Source organism: Dicentrarchus labrax, unplaced genomic scaffold (assembly GCF_905237075.1).
Source record: "Dicentrarchus labrax unplaced genomic scaffold, dlabrax2021, whole genome shotgun sequence".
In the NCBI taxonomy this organism is placed as follows: Eukaryota; Metazoa; Chordata; class Actinopteri; family Moronidae; genus Dicentrarchus; species Dicentrarchus labrax.
Window position 1 is genome coordinate 12,237,137 of NW_026136707.1, and position 25,694 is coordinate 12,262,830.

Consider the following 25,694-nt stretch of genomic DNA (forward strand, 5'->3'; position numbering starts at 1 on the left):
AGAGCTGAAATGGTTGCTGGATTAATCATTTGGGTCATTTCTTAAGAAACAATGTCAAACATTTGCTGGTTTCAGCTTCTTAAATGTGAAGATTTATTGCTTTTACTTGTCTTATATGATAGTAAACTCAGCATCTCTGAATTGTAGGCAGTTGTTTGGACAAAGCATGCAATTTTATGCAATTTAAAGACATTTTTCACTATTTTCTGACAACTTTGTGATCATTTTAGAAGATGTGGTTTGTGGCTGTGGAACTGTATTGTATAATACAGAGAGGTTATTTAGCCTATCCTCATTGATATAAATGGGGTGGACGCAAGAGAATCAAACAGCACGACAAACTGCAGCCTCCAAGATGATGTTGAATGATGTTGAACAACCCCTCTAAAACATTATATAACCTTCATTATTATTGCAGGTCTGTTGTAGTAGACTGCACTAGTTTCAGCTAGGTGTACCTAATAAACTGGGATTTGATTATAGAATAAAAAATCAAGAGAATATCCAGATTACTGAAAATAATCTTTGGTGGCAGCTCTACCATGCAGCACATTTCCTTCTAAATGTAAAGACATCAGAGCAGCTCACACTGAGAAGGAATGGTGTATGTGTGAGAGTGCAGAGAGAGCTGCTTTTTCTGAGCGATAAGTGCGAAGGAGGCTGCTTGCAGCTTGTTGCAAGATTCCGACACATCTCCCCAACTCATCCCTGCTACTGAGAGATACATGCAGCACCTCAAAAACGGCACACTGTGCCGACACAATACCCTCTTACTGAGCCTTTGTGTATGTGAATTTATGTGTGTGAGAGAGAGAGGGAGAGAGAGGGAGATGGGTGCTGTTTTTAGTGAGTGAAATGTGTGGCTGCAAATTACTGTACACTTCAGTCTCAGTCGTCATCTGGATGGCAGGATCCCAGCATGGGCCCGAACAACAAGGAAATACTCTGCAGTCCTAAAGCACCTATAAAAACCTTCAGACTGATCCCCTGTGTAATTAGAGGCTGGAGGAGAAAATGCTGGCGATAATTAAAATCCTACCTCCTTACCTCTCCGCCTGCTCAAACATGCTCACTTTTCCTTAATTGGACCCGATAACTTTTTCTTTTTTTTTTTACTCTGCATTGTTTTGCTCTACTTTCTGTATTTTGGCTGTTTTGCACAAGCCAAGGACCGAGACGGAGGACGGAGTATTTGAATAAAGCGTAGGAATCAGAAGAAGAGAGAGAGAGAAAAGATGAAAGGTCGGGATGGTGGGAGAGTGAGGCTCAGTTACACGACTCACAGGACCGCTTTTCTCAGTTACGCTGCGTCAGGAATAACTCATAACAGCCTCACCAGATTTCGCTTTTTTTTAATAAGTCCTTGCTCTTTTCTTTTGTATCCGCCATCTGATTGAAATTCTTTAAGATCTCACCTCACCACACTCGAGAAAAAGGAAGAAAACTGAGCAGCTGACACTGTGAATAAAAAAAAAAAAATTTTGAATTACAGTAAAAAAAAAAACTATAACTCGAGTCCACACTTACATGTGTACGGAGAACCAGCTGGTATTTATAGTGTGGCTGTAGGTGTCGAGTGAGTGGAGTGTGGCCTTAGGTGCTTCTCTTGTTTATACCGAGACACAATTTCCCTCAGATAAAGAGTAGACTACAGTATGTGTGAGATTAGATAAAGACTTATTTGAGACCTAATCTGGCTCATCCTCTTAACCAAACCTCTCCAGCAAAGAAATGTAGACGCTGTATCTCTGTAAAGAGGTTGTGTGTGTGTTTGTCAGAGAGAGAGAGAGAGAGAGAGAGAGTGAGTGTGTCCATCTCCCTGTATGGCCCCCAAATAAGTTTTCAGCAATCCTCCTCACGTCCAAATATGGTCAAACAAGCAGTGGCTTTTGGGATTTTGGGCATGGGTAAGTTCAAAAACAACAAGATGGCGAGTTGACATCAAACAGCATAGCTCCAATCTTTCAAATGTGGGTGAGTCAGAGAACGATGTAGGACAAAAACACCCTTCACAGACAGTGAGTCAGAGCCACTGCGCCACTCGGAGGCACTAAAACATACCAACAAACATTTCATCTGTTTATTGAGGAATGCATAGTCTTGTCTTTAGAGTGTGTCTGCACGTGAAATGTTCAAATGTATCTCAACATGCATATTTTATGAGACAGTAGAAGTTGAACCCGGCAGGGGGTTCAGTGTTGAGGCGGCAGAGGAGAGCCTGTCCGTATGTTGAAGTTGATTTCACTGGAGTTGCAAGAGTCTGAGTAGACGGAGCAGTGAGAGATGGACGGGCAGGGGGAGGGAGGGTGAGGAGTTGGCTCCTGGTGGTGCAGAACTTGGGCCAGCAGGGTTGACCTTCCCTCCTTCTCCTCCTTCTCTCTGTCTTTGTCATCTCTACCTCCAGCATCTGAAGGCGGCGGCGGCGGCGGTGATGGTCCGCTGTCAATGTTGTCTCTGCTCCTGCGAGGAGGAGGACCACAGTTCTGGTTCGAGAGGGGCAGTGTGTGGGCCGGAGTGGCCCAGCATCCCTGCTCTTCATCTTTACACTCCCACTGCTCCTGACAGCTAAAGCTGGGCTGCTCCTGCGAATCCTCCCAGCCACTTCCTCCCTTCAGATCCTCAAGGTCGTCAGGTGTCCCTCGTCCCTGTCCCCGAATTTCAAGGTCCCGGTTCTCGTACAGCAGCGTGGCGGCGCAGATGAAGATGAACAAACCCACTCCCATGACCGCGGGCCCGGCCAGTTTCATCCTGTCAACGTGGGTGGTCCCTCTACCAGCCACAGGCTTTGGTGCTGCGGATATGTAGCCCGCCACCGCAACGCCCATCCCCACCAGCACCACCGCTACACCCAGCATTAGCCACACACCTGGGGCAGAGCGCAGGTGCAGTTTGGTTTGGAGGACTGTGCCTTTCCTCAGGTGTCTCTGGCATGCTGGGAGGCAAACGGGTGATGACTGGGTGGAGCGGGAGGAGACGGGGCTGCAGACGGGACTGGTTGCTGTCATCCTCTGGCTTCAGACTGAACAGGGGAGAAGACGACACGGAAAAAAGAGGACAAAGAGCAGAAACATAAGAATTAAGCAGGAAAGTGTTGCATGCAGCATCAGAGGGTGAGCTCTGGGGTGTTGGAGAGAAGATAGTTTACTCTGCATTGCACTCAACAGGAAATAGCTGCTTTAATAAGACATGTGGCCGAGTTAATGAGATGCCAACCCTTCTGCAGCTCCTCCAGTGTCTCTGTGGAGCCACACAGAGACTCTCCACTCTCTCCTCGACCCTGCAGCAGGCAGCCCCTCTGAACCCGCTCTGAACTGTTATTCAAACACTCTTTCATTATAATGGGAATAAAAACGACTGACCCCTTTCAGGACCATGGGACTTTCACTTCACAATCACACTGCAGTCATGGAAATTGAGTCACATTACCGCGTTACTTGCTCCAACTGAACTCATGATATAATTCCCCCCCGGGGCAAGTGAACGGGTGACTCAACAGGACGCAAACGAGGATGATAAATTGCCTATCAAGTCCTGTTTCATAAGTGCTCTTACGCATGCATTTTTAATGTTGTATTTTAATTCGTGGTGCTCGACAGCACTGTTGCTGACTACAGTTATTCACTGCAGTCAACTGTTCGGTTACTTTAACGCAGTTGATATAAAATCACATTGAGTACTTGCCTTGTTCTGAACGTCAATCCGAAGCATAAACTGGGTCCTCGGCATTATCAAAATAAATAACCCCGAGTTGCGTTATTCCCCCACTCCTCCGCGAGTGTTTGATTCGCGGTTAAATCCCGACTTTCACCCAGTTCCTCCTCAGATTTAGACGTTTTTCATCCTTGACTTCACTGTGTGAGCCAGCGGCTGCTGCGGAGCCTGAAATGTGGCTTTTATATTAAGTCTCACTAAAAGTGGTGCAAAGCTGCTCTGCCTCTCTGTCTCCTCGCTGCTTGTGCGCCTATGCAGCCTGTGTTTTGATTTGTCTGTGTGTGTGTGTGTGTTGTGTGTGTGTGTGTGTGTGTGTGTGTGTGTGTATAGAGGAGGGGTCGTGGGAATCTGTGGCTGGTCCAGGCCAGTCCCACGGTGAGCCCAGTTATTCTTAGTGATCACCGGCCATCAAGTGTTAAAGTACCAAAAGAGAGACATTACTAAACTCCACCAGAAACATGAAAAATGTAAATACATAAAAAACAAAACAATAAAACACCCCTTACTGAAAGACACATTTATCTCCTTTTAATACAAATACTGCATACAACCATGTACACTTTACATTTCTTAAACACATAATTTGCAGTATGGTTTCCAATCAGTTACAGCATGAAAATCAATTAGCAGATGCTTGTATTTTGCTTAAAGGGGAACTCCATCAATTTTGCACATCAAAGTCTGTTCACAGGTTTTGGGGAGGACTTCTGCATATGTAACTAAAAGTTGCTTCAAGCCTTTAGTGGCTCCAGAGGGAGCTGTGTGAAGTCTGATTTTAAAAAAAAGTGTTGTCACTTGAGGCGACACCGGTAGTGTTTTGTTGGTTTGTCACCTCTAGCAGTGAAGTTGCAGATATATTTGAATACAGCTCAGACTCCCAAAGTGTGCAGGAGAAACTACAGTGGGCACAACAACTGAGAAAGGCCCTCTCTAGAGCCAGTTTGGTTTGTCCATTCTGGGCTACTGTTGAAACATGGCGGTTCAACATGACAGACTTTTTTCTTTTACCAAACTTCCCCTAATTAGGCGAACCAAAGTCTTGGTTGCACACTAATGAAAACATACCTCTAAATATTATATTCCATTTCTGCCAATAGACCTTCCTTAACTGCAGCGCTCATTACATACGTGTTAATTACTTTCACATTGCGTTCACACGTGGGCCAGATCTGGGCCACTTATCGCAGTCACAGCTCAGTTTCCATCAACAGGTGTCATAAAGCCCAGTAGATTTGGGTGAGTTTCCGCTTGTTGCCTAGAGGGCAGGTGTAAATACACAGTGTGGTGGTTTTAGGTTGACCTGCGATGTGTTTAATATGGATTTTGCCCACATAGCAGACTAGTTTGTGGGTGAGATTTGCCTATTTGTATGTAGGTCAGGTATTTTGAAGGATGTGACTACATCGCAACATGCTGTCTCAAAAGTTTGTTTGCAGAAAATGTGAGCCACAACACTCTACAGAGCATCATTTTAAGGTTTAGAGCTGTTTATTTTAATAGAAATACAACTACATAAATAAACTATATACATATTATATGACGCGGGTGAACTGATATATCTGATATAGCTATTATTACATAGTGATCCAATGATAACTTTCCCCCTTAATATTTGTAAGGTGAAATATTTAAGATTTATTGTTTCAAAGGTTAAAGATATTAAATGAATGAAAGTAAACATACATTATTTGTTTGCTGAATCATTGTTAAATCGTTGCAGTGAACAGTTGAACACTTCTACACTCTGACAGTAATGTTAAAATGAATGACTAAGAACAGGCACTCAAGGAAGTTCATTCTACGTTGCCCGTTGAGGATTTTGTTCTGTAAGTTTTAGCCTGGGCAGTTTAAAGGCAGATTGATCTAAAAAGCCAGTGGTGGAAAGCCCGGATAGCTCATCTGGTAGACCTGGCACCCCATGTACTGAGGCTGAGCCTTTGCTGCAGCGGCCTAGGGTTTGAATATGATCTGTGGTCATTTGCTGCGTGTCATCCCCTCCCTCTTTCCCTCCTTCCTGTCTATCTTCAGCAGTCTTAGCCAAACAAAGGGAAAAGCCCCAATAATGGATTACATCATTATAAAAACTCTAAATTTCTAAAACACATGAAGTATGGTTTGCATAATGGATCATAAATTATAAGTCACAATATCAGTGTAGAAAATACTTCATCACAAGTAAAAAAAAAAAAAAATGGAACTCTTTGGAAAAAGCTAGTAAGTTGACCTTGAGTTGGGATTGTTTTTTCAAACTACCAGTGGTGGCAGAAGTATATAAGTATACTTATAGTACCAAAATAACAATCACTTACTTTAAAAGTACAGATTTATCAGCAAAGTGAAAGTACTTCAGATCATCAGATCAATCTTTAACAAAACTGAGGAAACTCCACGTTGAAGTCCATGATAGGGCTAAAACCTCCCAGTTGTGAAAGTACTGTACCTCAAAAATGTATTTCAGTAAATGTGTTTTCCACCACTAAACAAGTAAATACAAAAATGTACAGATAAAGACCACAGTTTTAGTGTATCTGTGTGTGTGTGTGTGTGTGTGTGTGTGGTAAATGACTGAGGTCAAATGAGGACAGCAGGCAGTGTGCATCTCATTTATTTTCACCCATTCCATCAAACAGCCACAGTTACCTCAGAGCCAAAACAGCGTACCATTACCCCTTAAATTAGAATACATAAATAAAAGCTGTTTGCATATTAACAGTTGCTGATGTACACATTCCAACTTGCTGAAGTACACGCTGATTTACAAAGACACTGACGATGTTTTTTTGTTTTTTTTCTCAAAATCTATGTATGAATTGAGGCTCGTATTTTTCAGTCCACTGTCACAATGTCCTTCCCTGTAGACAGATGTCAAGCCTTTGCATAACCAAGCTGGAGTTAACTCTGGTAGGGAGCGAGGACAGTCCTTTTGTAGCTGTATATTATTTACAAAGTGAATGATGGAGGTTTATTTGAACCAAACAACATAACCAATATTAACAAAACAACTAAAAGCTGTTTTTTTTGTGTTTTTTTTCTCTTAAACATTCATATTCATGAGCCGTTTCCCCAAAAGAAAGCAGATAGAGAAGAACAGAGCTGGTTCATTGTCTCATTCCACCTTAAAAGACTGCGAGTTTCCTTGATTTAAACATTTAGCCCTTAGCCTTGCTTGTCACAAAACAATCCTCTGACCAGAAAAGAAACATACACGGGCTGGTGGGAAATTACATCCTCATTTCTCAAACACACTTAGTCACATTTGCACACACACACACAAACTTTTAACCATCCCCCATTCAATCTAAGCTTCAGCCAACTCCAATTTAAACAAACTCTCTCTGCCTTTGGGCCTGTGGAGTGGCCCACTTTCTCCATCTAGAGGAGAAAGGCTGAACTACATAGTGCTTCTGTTCCACTGGGTTTCACATTTAAAAACCTCGCCACCTCACGATTGTATTTTGCAGCTAAAAATGCAGCTTTTTTTTTTGTTGCCAAGTGAAAGCAACAAATCACAAACAGGCTCGTTCCATCTGTTCTGAGCTCAAGCACCATTACAGTTCAAATAAAACAGGAAATGTAACAGAATCAAGACACTAAATCCAATTCATAAACTGTACAATGTTAAGAAGCATTGAAGGTGCCTGCAGTTCCTTTTTTTATGATTCAGTAAACAAACACGATATAAGTTGAGGAATCCTCATGGTATCATGTAAAACTCTCCCTCAGGGGTGATCAGTACGGTCCATCATGGAGAGAGGTTGGAGAAAAGGAGGAGGGGGGGGTGGACGTTTTTTTTTTTTTTTTTTAGATGACGGCTTCTGCTCTTTTTCTCTCGTGTAGCTGCACTGTCGCAGAGCTCGACAGATGAAACCGGTTCTGGTTGATTTGATCAAGTGTCTTTAGCTGAATGTTGATGAAAGCGGAGCAAAGGGAAACCGGTAAGGAGCGAGTAATTCCTTGCAGGTTCTGGTTTCACTCTTCGTCCGCGTTCTTCAACATGAGGATGGAGTTGTAGATCTTTAGGGCAGGTCCTAACTTGATTGACAGGATCTTGACAATGTCCGCTTGGGTGAGCAGCAGGAAGGCCTCGCCATCTATTTGCTAAAAACAAGAAGAGGTTTTGCTTATCACATTTTTGTTTTACAGACTAATAGAGATTCTGATCCATATTTAGTATATAAATATATGATAGCATTAATTTGAATTAAAATGGAAATCTAATATTCACTCTTAATTCTGTTTTTGTTCTCTATCAGCTCCTGAAGGAAATATCTGGCTCTTTAGCTGCTAAATGCTCCACTATATTCACCAGCTAGTCGCCAACAGACTGTCTGTCCAATTTTAATAAAACATTGTTTAATTAAATCCTGAGCACAAAATACTGAAAAACTTGATGAGCATTTCCTGAACATGTGTGTGATTGCAGTGTGCACTGATTGACAAGATTGTTACAGAGTGTCCACAAGGACAGTGGCATTAATGAAAGCATGCAATTTGAAGAGTTTGTACTGTACAACTACAACAAATTACAAACATTCAGACATATGAATTGTTAGGTAGCATTAACTGTAGGGGTCGGGGTGGGAATCAAGTGCCTTTAAAAAGAAATCACATTTTTTAGGGTTGTCTTATTGAAAATGTATGCAAATTCTATGAAAATTATAAACTGCATAAAATTGCATAAAGCTGCACATCAAATACACTAATAAGGCAACGAAAAAGTATGTACTAAAAATATGATTTAATATGTGCTTAATGTCAGACACCAGACTACACAAAGGTGGCAGCAATACATTAACATTGAGATGATTGAGTCAGTGCTTATGTAATCTGCCACCTGTGTGTGTATGCATTATGTATCGGTTCTGAAGTTCTGCTATAAAAAAAAAAAGAAGAGTCAAGTGTGTTCCTTGTGTAAAACTTGCATTGCACTGTATAAAATATAAATACCCTGCTCACACCTACAAAAGAAGCAATATGAAGACATCTTCCTGGGCTCTTTTTAATGACAGTCGTTAGACTAAAACAATTAAAATATTTTTAAAAATTATCTTTATTAATATTAATCATTAGTTTACTCTTTCGACTTGGTGAGATTATGAGTAAGTTGAAGTCATGGTTAGCAAAGAAGTGCATACCTCGGTTTTAAATGTAGCAGCATGTTCTTTACATCCTGGGAGTCCTTTGACAAAACTGGCCACCTGGTGAACAAAGAGAAACAGCTTAACTACAAAAAAGCTCCACACAGGATGTTTCCATCAACAATTGTTTATGTACAAATCAAAGTCCCTCGCATGCCTTTGTTGCACTGACGTGCAGAAAGAGAAAACCATTTCATCACAACAACCAGAAAACCTGTCCTTAAATATTCATTAACAGTCGCAGTTTCCCTGAACAACAACATGCCTTCATGTCGGATGAGTGAATGCGGAGTAGGTCTGCTTTTCATGTGTTGGCACAGTGTGAGCGTGTAAGCATGTCTGACCTCCTCAGCGCTCCAAGTGGCCACTCTCTTGGCAGTCAGCCCCAGGACCTCAGGCAGCAGCTGGCAGTGTTTGTCCCAGCAGAGAGCCACCCGGTGGGGGGGGGAGGCAGAGATGCCGGGGGAGAACACAGACTCGTGGAGGGCCTGCTGGAGAGAGATGGCATCTGGAGAGGCTGAGGAGAGGAAAGAGTAGGGGGAGTCAGCAGTCCATGGGATTGAGGTGGTGATTTATAGGTTTTATTTTGTCTCATTTTATATTCTAACGCACCTTTACTATCGCCAATCTCCTCTTTAACGTAGTGCATTTTCAGATATTTGGGAACTGGAGCAGTCCTGAAGGAAACAAACAAACTGGAGGTTACGCTCTAATACAGGACCTTCTGCAGTGAACTTCAGCAGCACAGCCAGACGAAGCGGTTTCATGACTGTACCGTTTAGGCCTTGTTCCATTGTGGCTCTGCTCGCTGGCTCCACCTGGTGGTTCCGGCTGGCTGTTGCGTCCTGCACGCTCTGCCTCCACTGTCACAGGTTTCCTAGCAACACAGATAACCCGCTCTTAAGGTACAGACCACTGGATAGAGTTGCGTGCTATTAAAACACTGAGTTCTCTTGGGAGTGTTTGTGGCTTTCAGAGTGTGTTTATGCTGTTTTTGTAGACTGACAGCGTCGTACGTGTTGAGCGGCAAACCTGTTCTGGGAGTCCTCAGCTCCTTCCAGTTGGACTGGTGTTGAGGAGGTCTGTGTCGTAGTGTTTGTGTGAGAATCAGGGCGTCGCCCGCGAGGATGGGGTCCACTGATGGCAAGGGGCCGTTCTCCGCTGAGGCGATCTGGCAGCAAGCCCTCTTTGTTCAGATTCATCTCTGAGTAGGGACAGCTCACCTGACTGCACACACAAAGACACACAAACTTTAGAAATTCACTTTTTACTTTTGATGCTCTGCAGTTTAACAGGTTACACCAAAAAGGAAGGAGAAGCAGCTAAAAACCTTAAAGACTCAAAACTCCCACACACACACACACACACACACACACACACACACACACACACACACACACACACACACACACAAACAACACATTTACAGTGTCAGCAGCCCACACAAGTATAAATGACATTTAAGAACACCGAGACACGTTCTTCTCCCTCTGTACTTACATACAAAGTCCCCAAACACTAATAAAATAAGATAAGATTAAACTATTAATGTGAGGATTGAGCAACAGTGACAGGGTGCGGCAAAGAGAGAAGAAATTAGAAGTGAGGTTTTAATAAATAACTTATTGAATAGAATTTAATTTAGGTATATACCACTAAAAAGTGTATTAAAAAGTATTACACCAAAGGATCAAAGCAATGTAAGAAGCTTAGATAAAAAAGGAATTCAGAATACATAGGATATGAAAAAAAATATATATAACATGAAACAGAAAGTACGACAAAATAAATAACATAAAATACAGAAACTGAGTTTGTGTTACTAACGTGTAGTGGGTCCCATAGCGAGGTCCTCTGATGTGGCCAACCCCGTTGCATCCTGGGGTAGGACATCCTTGTCCTGGGGCAGTCAATAAATCACTGGAGCCTGAAGTATACACACACACACACACACACACACACACACACACACACACACACACACACACACACAAAGGAGTGTTAAAACAATGCAGACAACTGCACTTTGAATTCATTACAGATTCCTCCCACCACCATATCCAGGAGTTAAACGAAGGCAGAGACAAACTGTGCTGACTCATCTGTTGAAATTACAATTTGGATCCTTCTTCTGAGAAACCTTGACTGACCTCACTGAATATCAGGACTGGATGGCCAGGAAGAGTGTGTCTCACTGTCAGGGTCCGAAATTAACACCCACCAGGTGCCAAATGTGGGTAGATTTTCAGTTTGGCGAGTAAATCTTGGAAGGCTATCCAACTAAGTGGGGGTAAATCTTTGCACCAAAATAGTAATGTAATAAAAGACTATGCTGAGAGTACATCGTTTTGGTGTAATTTACTGGCGTGCTGCTTCTGTCCTCTGCTGCGTCAGACTTTACCAATCAGCCAGATGTGCTTTTACGCTTTGTCTGCAGTAGCAAAACTGCCCATCTTGAGCGTTCAACAACTCCACTAAGCTACTCGCTAACTAAATAACCTTATGTTTGTATGTAAATACCCACAAAAGCTTTGATGCTGTGGCACCAGGACTCTGTCAGGAGCAAGAGGCCAGACTTAGTAGAGAATGAGGAGTCTGATTAGTAGGTTTAAGTTGGTTAAGTAAAATTTTAAGAATGTATTTAGTTGTTGATCAATATATTAAAATAAATGTGCTTAAGATTTCGTTCTGGCCTCTTCTTTAAGTTTGCATTCGACATAATACCTTATCATCTCAATAAACTGTACTGAAACAAATATATATGTGAGAAAAAAAAGCAAGTAATTATTTTGGGATGGTAAAAAATATGCTTGGCAGGGGGATTGTTTCCATCACTTTGGCCGATGAATCAAAAAGTTTAGTTAATTTCAGACAGTGCTCACCGTTAGGGTATTGTAGTGGGTGTCCAGTTTTCTGACACCACCCTACAGGGTGTAGATCAGGGCAGTCTGTCTCCACCCAATAGTCGTACTCTGAATTCCAGCCATCAAAATGAATCTAGAGGAGAAGAGGAGGAAAGCTCATTAGACTGAGGCGGAGCACAGAGCAAAATACACCTTGAAGAGGAGACATCTTGTACCTTTAGTCTGTGGTCCTCTGTGTCCGCTATAGTTGCAACACGGATGAGCATGGGATTCCTCTTATCGACAGCTTCCACTTTCATCCCAATCTGGAAGCCATGAGGAGGTCGCTGCAAACACATTTTAGAAATCTTTATGTACTATATACACTATACTATGTATATTTGTGTTTGTGTGTGTGTGTGTGTGTGTGTGTGTGTGTGTGAGAGAGAGAATCGCACCGGTTTGAAAGCCCGAGCAGGAGCAGCCTGTGTGCCCGTCTCTTCCAGGTATTTCTCCCATGAAAAGCTCTTGGGTTGCTTATATTCTGGAGAGAGGGAATAAATATTTATTACATCAGTCACTGCATACAGTCCACACATTAACACAGCCTGCTGACATATGTCCTTGTGGATCAGAAACTAGTGATAATCTGGATATCCACGGGAACTGACAGTGGCATGCATTTAACAAATAATGTACCATACAATTAGTTTAAATATATTAACTTAAAAATAAGTTTGGGTCATCCTTTCTAACAGCAGGAGCAGTATTTGAGAAACAGCACAAATGTGTACAATACATTCCATAGAAAAAAGCATTGACAGCACAGGTAAATAACAATTTTGTCAGCTTAATCATCAGAATCTACATTTTTTATTAGCATTTATTTCTGATAATGTTAGATTCTGCATTATTTAGACCCTAGAGTATATTAAAATAGTTTATACTGACCCACATGTGTCTTGGTCTGTGTCTTACCAGCTGGAGTGGTCAGAGTTAGCATAGCCTCTTCACAGAACCCCACAGGATGGATGTATGGACTGCTAGCGTCACACCTTCAAAAAAACAAATACTTGGTAAAAAAGACTCACAACAACCGGAACTTAAGTAAATATAAACTTCTTCCAAATGTGTTCACACTGCATAAACTCTCTATAGCTAAAGTACACAGGCACCTATTGTTTTAGTCCTAAACCAGGCTCTTACCAGTAATCATATGTGTCATCCCAGTTGTCAAAATGAATAAGCAGTCGGTTGTCAACAACAGCAGCAATGGTTGCTACACAGATCAACGACGGGTTCTTCCTGTCAACCGCCTCCAGCTTCATCCCTGCTCTAAATCCAGATGGAGTCACAGACTAAAATAAAAAAATAAATACAAATGCAAATTTAGCACATACACAGTCTGATTTAATAACAATCTGATGGCTTTAGAATCTACAGAGTGTGTGTGCTTCATACTCACTGTGTTGAGGCTCTTGAAAAGGTGTTTTGGGGCCAGCTGACCCCTGCAGTTCTTCACATACATGCTCCAATTAAACTCCCCATCCTTACAACCTACAAGACAAACTCACTCAGCAAGGTTGTTTGGAAAGATAATGGATAGATATGTCAGTCTGTGTGTGTGTGTGAGAGAGACTACCTTTAGGCAACAATAACTTATGTCCATTCTTCTCACACCAGCCAGCTGGTTTCATATCCCACGAGTCAGCATTGGCCCAGAAGTCATAGCATTCTGGGTAACCATCAAAGTGGAGCCGTACCCTATAACCTTGGATCTGAGAGAAAAAGGGATAGAAAACACGAGTGAAACTGTTCATTATAAACAAGAATAAAGAGATATACAGTTTGTTGAAGCAAAGCTACAAACAACTATTAGTACCTCTGCAGCAGTGAGTACACAGAACAGAGACGGGTGAGACGGGTCCAGCCCCTCCAGCTTCATTCCCACCTTAAAACTGTTCCTGCTTTGAGGAAACGACTGGTGCTGCAAGACAAATGTACATCATAGCAGTCACGAACTGGCTCATCTGAGACCAAATTAACAAAACCATCTGGTTTAATATATAAAATTGGCCAGTGTATATAGAGAAAAAATACCTCTTTGAATAGTTTAACAGGAGCAGCAATGGCTCTCTCCTCCTCCAAGTAAGCAGGCCAGCTCCACGCCCGTTTCTTATTGGCTGGGGCAGACACTGAGAAATATACTCATTTCGTATTATGTACTGTGACTGCTGCATGACAACCTCCAACACATGCCAATCATCAGAAACATACAGAAACACCTCTTCCCCAGGTTTGACTTTTATTTGATTCAGATCAACTCTTTCAATCAACAATGTACAAAGATATTTAGCAGTAACACATGTTTTAATCTACTAGTCTGTATGTCACAGATGTGAAAATATGCCAAAATATTGATAGAAAATACAGAATTAATAAAAACTCCCATTCATTCTTTAAATATGTGTATGCAATTAAACAATGTGAGACAGTAGCAACAGTCTCACATACCCAGTTTGGCAATTTTGGCACCTCTTCTGCCTTTGGTTGTCTTGGCCTTTTCCTACAAAAAGATTAAATGAAAGAACGTGTTAATATAAAGAACGACCAACTTCTTTTCTCACCCATCTTGTGTGTTTTCTCAACAAAAAAAAAAATTCTTGATTCTTCGTTGGAAAAACCTTATTATTATTATTGTTATTACAGCAAGACAGTACTGAACACTTGAGTGGCCTGTTATTCTAAAAGCGAACAATACTGGAGACAAATGCTAAGAGTATGCTCCTCACCTCTGGTTCCTCTTGATTTTCTTCCTCTTCATCACCAGAATCCATATAGATCTTCCTCTTTTTGCGTACACGTTTGCCCAGCCTCTCACCCTCAACGGCTTGACTCTCCCTCGCTTCCCCCGGAGATGATCTGTAGAAAAGAAAGATTTGACTCCTGATAAAACAACAGAATCATCTGAAGGACAACGAAAAGGCGTTAGAGAATACCAGCTGTGTGCTTTTACCTGCCACTGGAGGGCTGAGCACAAGTGGAGCTACAGAATTTGCCCTGAAAGAGGGCATCTCGGGGAACACGGCCACCGCAAGCCCGGCACCTTGACACCTCCGCATTCGGGCCCATGTCTGCGCTGGAGCCGACTTCAACACTGGGACCAACCTCCACACTGGGGCCCTCCGTACTGGGGCCCTCCTCTAAAGACAGAAGCACAGGGCCGGGGGCTGAAGGACAAACCAGAAAGAAGGACTGAAACTGAAAAGCTTAGCTGTACATAAATAAATACTAACAATTCTTTACAACAACAATGTTGTAAGGGTTAAACACGTGTCGTCATACCTTTAGCTTGAGACGATCCTGGCTGACTCTGATTGACCGGAGCTGTGGCTTTGCCAGTCTGTGATTGGCCCTCTGGTGGAGGGGTGGGAGTGTGAGACTGCGCTGGGTCCAAGGTCTCAGAGTTAGGCTCTGCCTGCTGTCCTTTGACCTCTAGGTCTGTGACAATCTCAAGAATCCCAAACTCTGTCATGCGGAACTGAAAGACACAGTGAAAAACATTTGTGCTCATCAGGGTTCCTCCCAGGAAACTGTTAATCCGAGGTGGTGCACCACCTCAATCCTGATTAATCTCATCTCCTAAAGAATTTAGTTAGAAGAGGACAACCTAATAGTAGTCACACTATATGACCTGTTTGAAATAAGTCCCCCCCCGCCCAAGATTAATGTTTCTTTTGCATTTTTGTTGTTTTAATTTCAGGCAAGGTGGCTCAGGGAACGGGAAATCCTGCTCCTACTAATCTCTGTGTGTGATCAGAGACTTGAACCCAAATATTTACACAATCAGGGATGATCCTGGACAGGAACATAAATCTCTCTCGTACCCGAATGTCACTGCCTGGCAGCGTGGCAATACCATCCTTCCAGTCCAGAGCACCCATCATATCAAACTCAGCTCCCTGGGAGGGGCCATCACTGGGTGGAGTATCCGTCATTCCCACTCCTCCGATATCCCCGAACCTGCAAAGCCATAATAACAGTCACATCAAAGACTGTCGTACTGACAACTGGCTTAAATATGTTACACATAATTACACAAAATACAACAGAGGTTGAATAAAAATGTTCTGTCCAAATCGCTGATTTAAATTATAGCATTATTCTGCATCCAGTGTGTTGAAGTGCATGATCATCACAGTGGAGCAGCCTCCCTGTGTGCTTTTAGCTGAAAAGTGCTCCTAACAACAAATGCAGTTTCTACCTGCACTTGTAAACAGTATTGCCCAACATCACCGCTAGATGGCGACTGTGTGCTGGCTTGAGGATACACCATGCACTTCGATTTCAGACAAAACAGTCAATAATAATATTGTTTTGCTGGTCAACTAACAGGTAAATACGTGCACAAACGGCGGCATTAGGGTGAACCTTCATCAGGACCACTGACAAACATGACGAAAGATGTGTCAACTTTAAGTTAACCACACAAGTTCATCTTTTCCTTGTTTTAACAGTATCTCCTAAAAACGGCTGTTTGCCTGTTTATGAACAAGTGAGAGGGTAATTTGTTCATCAATTTTAAAGAGAACACTGTTTTCTGAACTAACTGGCCAAACTTAAAAGCGTTTTAATCCGACTAATATTACGATATAACGTTTTAGTGTTGACGCATGTTCAACACTGAATTATGGTGATATTTTCTGTTTGCCAGGTGGTCGTAACCATGTGAAAAGTAAACAACAGCCCGAGCTAATAGATATTGATGAAGTTTGACTTTGCATTTAATACCTCAGTTTTATTCTAGCCATAAATAAAGTGTATGTAAGAGCGCCCATGATTAGCATTCCTCTTATACAAAATGGCGGAGCATAGGAAGAGGCCACCAACACGTTTAAACTATGTAAATTACTCAAGTTACCAATTTAAACAAATCGTGCAAAGCCGCTACGCGTCGAACAAAACCAAACGCTTGCGGTGTAATTTCCTGACTTAGTGTTTTCCTTCACTCGGGTTATTTTCTTCACTTTCCCCTTGTCACGGAATGTCAGCCCAGGTTGCTAGCTAGTGCTGACATTAGGCTAACAGTCAGCTAGCTCCACTCCGTTCAACTGCACTGGGGGGCGATTGCTAGACAGCTAGCCGTAGCATTGTGACTGGATGCAGCCAGCTAAGGACAATCTGTAATAAATAAGTTTCCCGGTTAATAACAGGAGGAAAACGCATTTTGCTAAACGCCAATATTTCGCACAATATCACACGCAGTCTCAATAACACCGCGCCGCTGTTACGAGCTTCAACATTGTTGCTTTGATTAATTTCTTCAATAGAAACTTGAAAAAAAAAAAAAACGATTTATTCTCGCCGTTTAAAATCAGAGTGGAAATAACGTGAACTAACGCTAATTAGTAAGACGAAGGTCGGTTTTTCACATTTCGCCACTGTTAATAGCAATAAATGAGTATTAACGCTCGTATTGTTTTAAAAATGTGGAACTCACCTCGTTTCTGTTTTAACTCTTATTTAGAGCTGGATAGAAGGATGCGCATGCGTGCAAGATGCGCTGCTTGACAACTTTGGGTCTCGGAAAAGTTCAGTTTACTATCGGTGGTCAATACCGGGCCTGTTTACACTTATAACACGCCCAAAACTCAGCTCAGTGCCGATAATAACGAGTGCTGCCGACTGGGGCTGGAGCTCATATTCCCTCTTTGCTCACAACAGCCTCACAAGTAATTTTCCCTCAAGAAGTACGAGTGTGTATCAGCGGAGCGCAGCAACCGCAGTGTCTTCCATTACCGTTGAGGAGCGGTTGGTTCCCCTCGGCTCGAACTGACCGTTTGCTCCCCACTTTTTTTTTTTTTTTTAAATAAATAAAATAAAAACCGTTAAAAACAACCAGTGTATGTGGCTGCAGTCCGAGCACAGACGATAAGCAGTTTGTACACGCCGGTGCTAACTGTAGGATTAAATACTCAGGCCTGTAAAAATCACCCGAAGTGACATTTTTAAAACCCCCCCCCAAAAAAAAACAAACAAAAAAAACGACCCGTTTATGTTGCTACACACACACACACACACACACACACACATACAGTCTTTTTAATAAACACATCTACAGTTATGTCGGTTGGTGCGTTTGAGGTCTATTAAAACTAGTGGTGTTAAATGAAACCGAGCGAGATGAACACACACAGTTCAGCCTAATAAATAAATAAAATAAAAACCCGTAACGGTCTAATGCGATCAAAACAATACTCTGTATTATCACCATTTTAGCTTAAATTAGACACCAGTGCATCGTGCTGAGTGGTGCCTCCTCCTATGGCTTCTTCCACAGTGGGATGTGTGCTTTATGGTTTTAATGTGACAGCTAATCAATTGAATTAAAATCGTGACTGTGAATGCTCCTCGTCCTGGGGAGGTTTCTTTGGGGTTGATTTGAAGTTATTTGATGACTCGCTGGTGGACCTTCATGTTGAGCTATCCTGCAGTATTCAATCCCTCCCACCATAAGGGCGGTTTTTGGTTGGGTTTTTTTTTCCTCCGATATAATAAGGCTGCACATCTCTTACAGCCCGTTTTCAGCCCCACTTTTGATGGAAACACACTCGCGTATTAACGCAAAATCGCTCCGGTCTCCATGACTATGTGTTCAGTTGCTAGCTAACAGGTACACAGTGAGATAAGTCTTTATTTTAGTCAACAAAGGCCGCCCTGATATGAGGTGAAATGAGTTCAGTGCTCGGCTGTAGAAGCGGCGGCGCTGCTTCGTGTCTTGTGATGGTCGCTAGATGGCGGAAGAAGTCCAGTTTCTGGTGCTGCTGGTGCTGGTTGGTTGTGGTTGGTAGGGGGGGATTAACGGGGTCGTGAATCGTGTTGCAGCCTGCATTGTTTTGTAATATAACATCCAAGTACAAAAACCATGAGATGGCATTTAAAGGCAAAGCGGTCGACTCGAAGGTAAGAGGGTTAGTTAGTTTAATGTGTCATGATTTGTCCGGTCCGATCAGCCGTCTCTGTGATCTGCTAATCGGGAATCGACTGTGCGATAATAAATGTAAAAAAAAAAAAAAATACACTTAGAGGATATGACAGGTTATATCATGCCTGAGGTTTATTTTAAGTAATGTGCAATAAAATCTCTCACTTATTATAATGCAATTGTATGCAGCACGTTAGGGTTTGTTTGTGTGTTTGTGTGTCTGTGTGTCTGTGTGTGTGTGTGTGTGTGTGCAGCAGCTAGATAGTCGCTGTCTCTACCTACAGTGCACATCCCTCCCACTGCAGCCTGGTAGCCTATCACATGTAAGACTGCACACACACACACAGCTCCAGGTTAGTGTTTGGTAATGTTGCGTTAGGTGGAAAATATGCGGTGTTGCCCTTCTAGACAAATTAAATGCCGTGTTGTGAAATATTCTCCCCCCCTCTCTTCTTCCCGTGTCTCAATCCCACAGACCGTGCTCTTCAATCTGCTGCTCTGTCTGCTCATATTTTACTCTCTTTTCTACATGATTGGGAGTGTGTGCTTCGGTGCCTTCAGGTGAGAATCCCTCACACGCATGCGCATAGCACACACACGCAAAAACCATTATCTTCATCAGCCTCTGATGGAAATGTCACAAGCTCCTGAATAAATGCCATTTAACATAAAGTTAGAATTATGTAGGAGGTCTGGAAAGTCATCGCTAATGGATCTCCACAGTGGTGTAAATATCTGTAGCCAGAGACCAAATGCATAAATAACTGCAGAATTATCTAATGGGGTTTGAAAGGATTCAGCATTTGTTTCATGTACCAGACTCTCTAAGAAACAGCAATCTAATGCAATCAGCTTAATATGGTGATTACAATCCGGCAAAGTGGGGAAACTGATCCCCAAGAGCTCCAGGTTCACTGCATGGTCAATAGTCAATAAGTTAATGAACATCTTCCAACAATATTAACAACTAAAACACAGCGTCAGTGGAAATGGTGAGGTTTTTAACACGTGTGCTGTGTCTTTAGCTCATGCTGAGGCCCTCACGTAGAGGGGCCCTCAGTCAAAATAGATCTAAATACTGATAATATATAGCAAAACAAGGAAGGTAGTATGTCTTCTTTTTACTGGTAGATAAAATAAAATGTCACGTGTAGTCTTCAGTTTGTACTTGACTATCAGTGGTACTTAATCTGTAGTTATGGGATACATTCACAATGGACAGAAAGCAAGAGGTACAGTGAGAGAGAGGTACAATCCATAGTGGGTTAACCTGGCCGCGGATCAACCATTGCAGCAGTGATTGCATTATCTCAAACGTGTTGACATTGTTCTATCCACACCATGTAGCCTTTATCTGAAGACTCTCACAAGCTGAGATAAATGCTTACACACTTTACGGTGGTTTGACACACTTTTTTTTTTACCCCTCACTCAGGTTGGATCACTTTGACGGACTGATTCCATTCGACTTTAAGACCGAACCCACTGAATCTAACTCCAAATACTTGGGTGAGCATACTGAATGCAGGCTATATGATCGACAGTGAGCATATGAGCTTTTCTCACTTCCTGTGTTTGGTCCTTCTCAGTGAACCTCCTGTCCTTGGAGCTCACCTACTTTTGCAGCGGCCTTTTGTTTGCTGCAGTGGTGCGGAGGCGAGTCTGGGACTACGCCTTCACTGTTACACTTCTGCATGTAATGATCACCAGCCTAGGTGAGCAGAAATCTAACAGTACATCTATCCAGGTACACACACACAAATAACTGAATGTGTTGTAGAATAAAACGTTTGGTTTCCTTGTTGCAGTGATGTTGGAGTTTCCCATGGTGTGGCAGTGGTGGCTGGCTTTAGGTATAACAAATATCACAGGCAGCTTATCTGTAAGTTATTGCATTAACTTTATGAGCGTAGTTCTTTTTAATGCTTTATATTTATTGTCGTTCTACAGGTAGCGGCTTGTTTCTGATGATCTGTAATGGTCAGCTCATAGCTTACTTCACCTGCCAGAGCGACCAGAGCTTCGCCTCCTTCAGCATCTACTGACAGACCGAAAACTACTCTGTGTACAAAACTCTGTTTCACAAACAGTCGGGTGAAGTGAGGTAGAAAGGATTAGACCAGATGCTCTCTTCCTGGAGACACCCATTAGATTCTCCACGGTAATGGGCTTTTTCTGTTTGTCACTAAAAAAAGACTGCTTACCATTACACTCAGTCAGAGCTGGGTCCAATTTGTGTTGTTCAAGGAGATGTTGTCTGTACTTTGCTTCTGATGCACTGTGCCGGATTTTAAGGCACCCCGTGAGGTATTTTCAGTACTTTTGTAAGCTGTGAATGTAATGGCAGAATGGGCAAGTTGCAATACATGTTTGTTGTATGTGTTAAAGACGTACATGTAAAGTGTTTCAAAATAAAAGTGCTTTAGACTGAGTGTTTATTGTTTCATCTTCTTACACATTAAGGTAGCTTAGACTTGTGAAATAGTGACCAGCCTATTTCACATCATGAACTGATACTTAAAATAACAGTAATAACGTAAAAATACACTATCGATTAGTAAAGTGTAACCAATGAAACATACAGTACATTGCAGTGTTAGTGTACGAACATTTTGCTTAAAAATAAACTTTGATTTAATAATTTATGACATAAAAAATAAATATTTGAACAAACATGCTCCCAGAGGGTTTGGCGTTGTTATGAAACCAGCTCGGCTGCCACGTACTCCACTGGGTTCATGAAGGAGAATCCTGGGAAGGCCTCGCTGGTCGCGCCTGCCTGGCACCTGTCATTCACGGAGGCGGGGACAGGCTGTAGCGTGAACTCTGGGTCGATGTAGCTGATGTCACAGGGACCAGTCTGGAGAGGAGAGAGGAATAGACACTCTGTGCACTGTGCGTTGATTAAAAATTATAAAATAGTGTTCTCCACTCATTTCTGAATCACTCCTACCACTTTTGGGATGAACGGGGGTCTGACTTTCTTGGCCAGAAGGTCGTCCCAGTTAATGGATGCAAAGAAGGGATGTTCCTGCAGCTCCACCTGGAGACATTTTGGAATCAGACCCTCTGTAGTTATGTCTTAATGTGCATCATTGTGTGTTTTTTTTTGTGTGCACTTACAAGGTCACGGCTCGCCCCTATGCGTTTGAAGAAATCTCTTTCCAGCAATCCCTCTAGCAGGGAGCAGGCAGCCTGAGATGCTCCACTAGGCAGCTGCAGAGGAGCGTAAAGTATGTTCTCAAACATCTCTGCTTTGCTACGGCTATAAAATGGAGGCTAAGAGAAAGAACAGGGAGATGGAGTAAGGTGAAGGTGATTAAGAAGGTAATAAGATCAAAAGGGAAAAATAATTATCTTCTCTGCACTCACCAGTCCATAGAGCATCTCAAAGAGCACAGTGCCAAGACCCCACCAGTCCACTGCTGGACTGTATGGGTGGCCTTGTAGCACCTCTGGAGCGAGGTACTCAGGAGTCCCACAGAAGGTATGCATAATCTCACCGATGGCCACGCCTTCTTTACATAGCCCAAAGTCAGTCAGCATTACGTGACCCTCACTGTCGAGCAGGATGTTCTCTGGTTTGACGTCTCTGGCGGAGAAACAGATGGGGCATAAGTGTCAGTTTGGTCCGGCAAAAACACATTAACAGATTTTACTGTTGTCTTTGTTTCATTTTCTTCTGGTTTCACCTTGCTTTCCTTTACTGTTTATTTTTTAATGGGGTCTTTGGAGGACACAGGTTTTTAGTGATATCATTTTCTATGCAGAGCTCTCTTATCAAAGTGAACCTCTTTGGGATTTCCCTGGATAATCAATTAAACATGCGAAAATGTTTAAATCAAACATGAGCAAAGAAAGCGAGCAAGCATTGAGTCAGAAAAAAACTTGTAAGAGTGACTTTGCGATGGCTTGTCTATTTGTGTGTGACTGTGTGTGTGTGTACCTGTATACAATGTCAAGAGAGTGGAGGTAGCCCAGCGCCAGGGCCATCTCTGCAGCGTAGAAGGCAGCCCTGGGTTCAGGAAATGACCCCTCCCTCTGAAGGTGGAAGAAAAGCTGAGGACAAGCAGATGCGTGGTTACAGTCACACATTAGCAGCACAGTGGAGAAACTGGTTACAACTGGTTGATTCTGGTTTAGCCTTGAGAAATATATAGCTAGGTCTGTTGTTCTTCAGGATATAGATGGAGAGAAATAATAGTTAAAGACATACCTCCCCTCCATTAACGTAGTCCAGGACAAAGTAGAGCGTGTTAGGTGTCTGGAAAGAGAAGTGGAGCCCCACCAGGAATGGATGTTGTAGTCCCTTGAGCAATACGCTCCTCTCAACCATCACATGCCCCTGCTACAGAGACACAACAGATACAGTGAGTATGTGGATAGATAGATAGATAGATAGATAGATAGATAGATAGATAGATAGATAGATGAAGATAGATAGATTACCTCTTTCCTCTTGACAATCATCTGTTTTTGTAGCACTTTCACAGCATAGTAGCCTCCGTGTTTTCTACGTCTTGCCAGCAGCACCTGTGAAAGTTTGAGCGGTGCCATTTAATGTCCGAACAATAAACACACAAACAAAAAGAAGAAGCACAAAAAGAAGAAGAAGAAATCCCTACCTTTCCAAAACTCCCTTTGCCGATAACTTTGAGGTAGTCAAAATCTGATGGTTTCATCCTGGTTAACACAACGAAAGAAAACGGTCAGATATGTGTTGTGATACTGTACTACTTTCTAATAAGGCGAACTCCTGAACTACACTAATAACTTAATTTACGGTTAATATTTAATATGATTTATTAATCCTATGCATATTAATAATTAGGCTATTATAATGCATGGATAGAAAGGTGGCAAGATTGTGACTGACAGTTAGTAAATTACAAAGATATCTGATTACTTAAGGCAGAACAAAAGTAACCAAAGTTTATTTTTTTCAGACACATTTTTCCTTTTTTGGTGAAACGTTGAAGGTTGTTAATCCATCCAGTCAAAAAGTATTATTATTATTTATTTAAAAAAACAGATCTTTTTGTGTTACTCAACAGACAGCTGCAAAAAGAATAGTGAGGGAAATGACTTACTGTGAGGTTTCTGTGTTCAGTGAGCTCTGAGGGGAGAAAAGACACACATAGGGGCATGAGGGTCAGGAGGTCAGATTTAGTTTCATCTCCTGTCAACACTCATCACTCCCACTGTACTCACAGCTGTGCCTTTCTCCTCTTTCTCTCTTCTCATCCTGCTGTGTCGCTGCAAGATTTTCTGTGGGTCTAGGCTACAACCAGGAGGTCACAGACAGTTTGGATCAGATTCAGCACAAAGTAAAAAGCTGTTATTGAATTAATTTAGTAACTTGAAAAACTTACTGTTGGCAGAGTTGTTGATTGGAAACAAATTTGTGTAAGAAGTCACTGAAGCCAACTTTCTTCCCCTTAAGCAGAGCTATAAAACAGGCAGTGGGTTAAGTTAGCTCCTTACATAAGAGCTCAGCAGCTGTAATACTCAGGTTAGCAAGTGGTCGCCTTGAGCAAGACTTTAATGAAGTTAACTGTAGCTAATGTTGGCTAACTTTTAACTTTTGAGACATTTTTTGAATAGTTTAAAGACTCCAATCATTTTTATATTACTTTAAAACAACCTCTTTCTATTTCATGTTCATTTTGTCTCTTTTAGCAGGGTTTTTGTACGTTATCTTTTTGTCTGTGTCTCTATATACGTCTGTTATGACTAATCAGCTAACAGCTTACTAGTTAGCATTAACGTTAAACTTAAATTAACCCAGTTATCGAGATAGTTAACCTCACCTGAGAAAAATGACACAAGCCCTCTCATTTTCGCATAGGTCATCGGCCGGTCTTGAGTCACGGTCATCTGGATGAATATGGGCTGACTGAGAGGTTTGTTGTAATAATGTAAAAATAAAAAGAGAGGAGAAGTGTAGTTAGTGGGCAGTGGAGAGTGGAGACAGACTGTCCAGCAGCAGAGTCGCCCCACTTGTCTCAAACTATCAGTGCTCCTCACTTAAAAGACTTTTGACGCAAGCGACGTAGAGTGCCGGCAACGCTGCGTTCACTGTCCCTCGGAGATACCGACATCGTGCGAAGTGTGCGCACATGAGCGGCCTACATGACAGCCAGCGTTGGTGGGCAATTCTCACTGTTAATTTCTACTCCCACTTCATTTTTCATAGGGGGATTTTTTTTTTTACTATTTCACAGCTGCAGTTACTTTATAAATCTTTGATTATTTTTCAGCTCCTAGTGTTTGTGGCTTGTTGTGACCCCTTAGGGTACAAAAACAACACTGTCTAAATGAGTAATATTATTCAGTTAACACAAAAATCACCAAGATCTAAGAAAAGTCCAATAATTTAAAAGAGATTTATGCAGCAAACTTGTTGTTTTTTCTTGTTCTCACATTCCCCAGGTTAATATAGATTATTGATTGGAAATGACTGGACTACATTACTGTATATAAAAACCCAACTAGCTGCAATTGTGTAGTGCTGCTTACACACTGAGGTATAATGTAATATATAATCTGCCACAAGGAACTTTTTTCTTTAGTTTTTCTTATGTAGGGTTTTGAATAGGACTTATAATGGAGTATTTCTACATGATTGTGTCAGTTATTTTACTTAAGGAAAGGATCTGAATACTTATACCACTGATAGCCAGTATGTACTGTAATAATTCACTTTTATCTGCCTCTGGAGCAGTCAGGAGTCCCTGTGAGGCCTGAGTTGTAGATATATAAGTGACGGTTTAATCAGGTTTCTAGAAAATGGACAGCTTTGAAGCAACGTCACCATCCCATAGGAAACAGTTGCTCGGTTGCTTTAAATTCATTGTCATGAAATAGACATATGAAATCTCTGTTTCATGATACTTGCTGTTTCTTTTTAGCAAGCTTTTATTTTTATCAGTTTTTACTGATGTTCACTTAAACCCAACATACATTTGTTTGCAGTATATATTAGAAATTAAAACGTGTACAAGCATTGAACAGCTG

General features: G+C 41.9%; 4 protein-coding genes across 16 annotated transcripts; 1 reads left to right on the plus strand and 3 right to left on the minus strand.

Moving 5' to 3' along the window:
- Positions 1–69: 69 nt before the first annotated feature.
- On the minus strand, positions 70–3,991 carry LOC127367108 (uncharacterized). Its single transcript, XM_051406670.1, has 2 exons — positions 3,682–3,991; positions 70–3,019 (listed from the first exon to the last, which is right to left on the minus strand). Exon 2 carries the CDS (start codon positions 3,003–3,005, stop codon positions 2,193–2,195), a length of 813 nt encoding a protein of 270 aa, XP_051262630.1. The 5' UTR covers positions 3,006–3,019; positions 3,682–3,991; the 3' UTR covers positions 70–2,192.
- A 2,309-nt stretch (positions 3,992–6,300) lies between these two features.
- Positions 6,301–17,503, minus strand: l3mbtl1b (L3MBTL histone methyl-lysine binding protein 1b). 11 transcript variants are annotated; one of them, XM_051406655.1, is made up of 22 exons: positions 17,193–17,503; positions 15,580–15,715; positions 15,038–15,233; positions 14,709–14,922; positions 14,485–14,614; positions 14,207–14,258; positions 13,793–13,887; positions 13,575–13,679; positions 13,335–13,470; positions 13,158–13,249; positions 12,899–13,050; positions 12,644–12,747; positions 12,151–12,236; positions 11,929–12,039; positions 11,732–11,846; positions 10,677–10,776; positions 9,882–10,076; positions 9,625–9,726; positions 9,462–9,544; positions 9,194–9,366; positions 8,847–8,909; positions 6,301–7,809 (listed from the first exon to the last, which is right to left on the minus strand). In XM_051406655.1, the coding sequence occupies exons 2-22, from the start codon at positions 15,688–15,690 to the stop codon at positions 7,681–7,683; spliced, it is 2,544 nt and encodes an 847-aa protein (XP_051262615.1). In that variant the 5' UTR covers positions 15,691–15,715; positions 17,193–17,503; the 3' UTR covers positions 6,301–7,680. The 11 variants fall into 11 exon arrangements, with proteins under 11 accessions (XP_051262615.1, XP_051262618.1, XP_051262617.1 ...); XM_051406658.1 differs by lacking the exon at positions 17,193–17,503 and adding an exon at positions 17,093–17,113; XM_051406657.1 differs by lacking the exon at positions 17,193–17,503 and adding an exon at positions 16,685–17,038.
- LOC127367115 (transmembrane protein 244-like) lies at positions 16,059–21,108 on the plus strand. 3 transcript variants are annotated; one of them, XM_051406685.1, is made up of 6 exons: positions 16,059–16,087; positions 19,153–19,238; positions 20,113–20,186; positions 20,267–20,392; positions 20,486–20,530; positions 20,628–21,108. In XM_051406685.1, the coding sequence occupies exons 2-6, from the start codon at positions 19,207–19,209 to the stop codon at positions 20,720–20,722; spliced, it is 372 nt and encodes a 123-aa protein (XP_051262645.1). In that variant the 5' UTR covers positions 16,059–16,087; positions 19,153–19,206; the 3' UTR covers positions 20,723–21,108. The 3 variants fall into 3 exon arrangements, with proteins under 3 accessions (XP_051262645.1, XP_051262644.1, XP_051262643.1); XM_051406684.1 differs by lacking the exon at positions 16,059–16,087 and adding an exon at positions 18,269–18,655; XM_051406683.1 differs by lacking the exon at positions 16,059–16,087 and having other exon boundaries at positions 18,680–19,238.
- On the minus strand, positions 21,082–24,697 carry sgk2b (serum/glucocorticoid regulated kinase 2b). The gene is made up of 12 exons (XM_051406667.1): positions 24,488–24,697; positions 24,050–24,125; positions 23,889–23,958; positions 23,768–23,793; positions 23,303–23,360; positions 23,127–23,210; positions 22,894–23,025; positions 22,624–22,736; positions 22,050–22,269; positions 21,801–21,956; positions 21,631–21,720; positions 21,082–21,537 (listed from the first exon to the last, which is right to left on the minus strand). The coding sequence occupies exons 1-12, from the start codon at positions 24,552–24,554 to the stop codon at positions 21,376–21,378; spliced, it is 1,254 nt and encodes a 417-aa protein (XP_051262627.1). The 5' UTR covers positions 24,555–24,697; the 3' UTR covers positions 21,082–21,375.
- Positions 24,698–25,694: the final 997 nt, after the last annotated feature.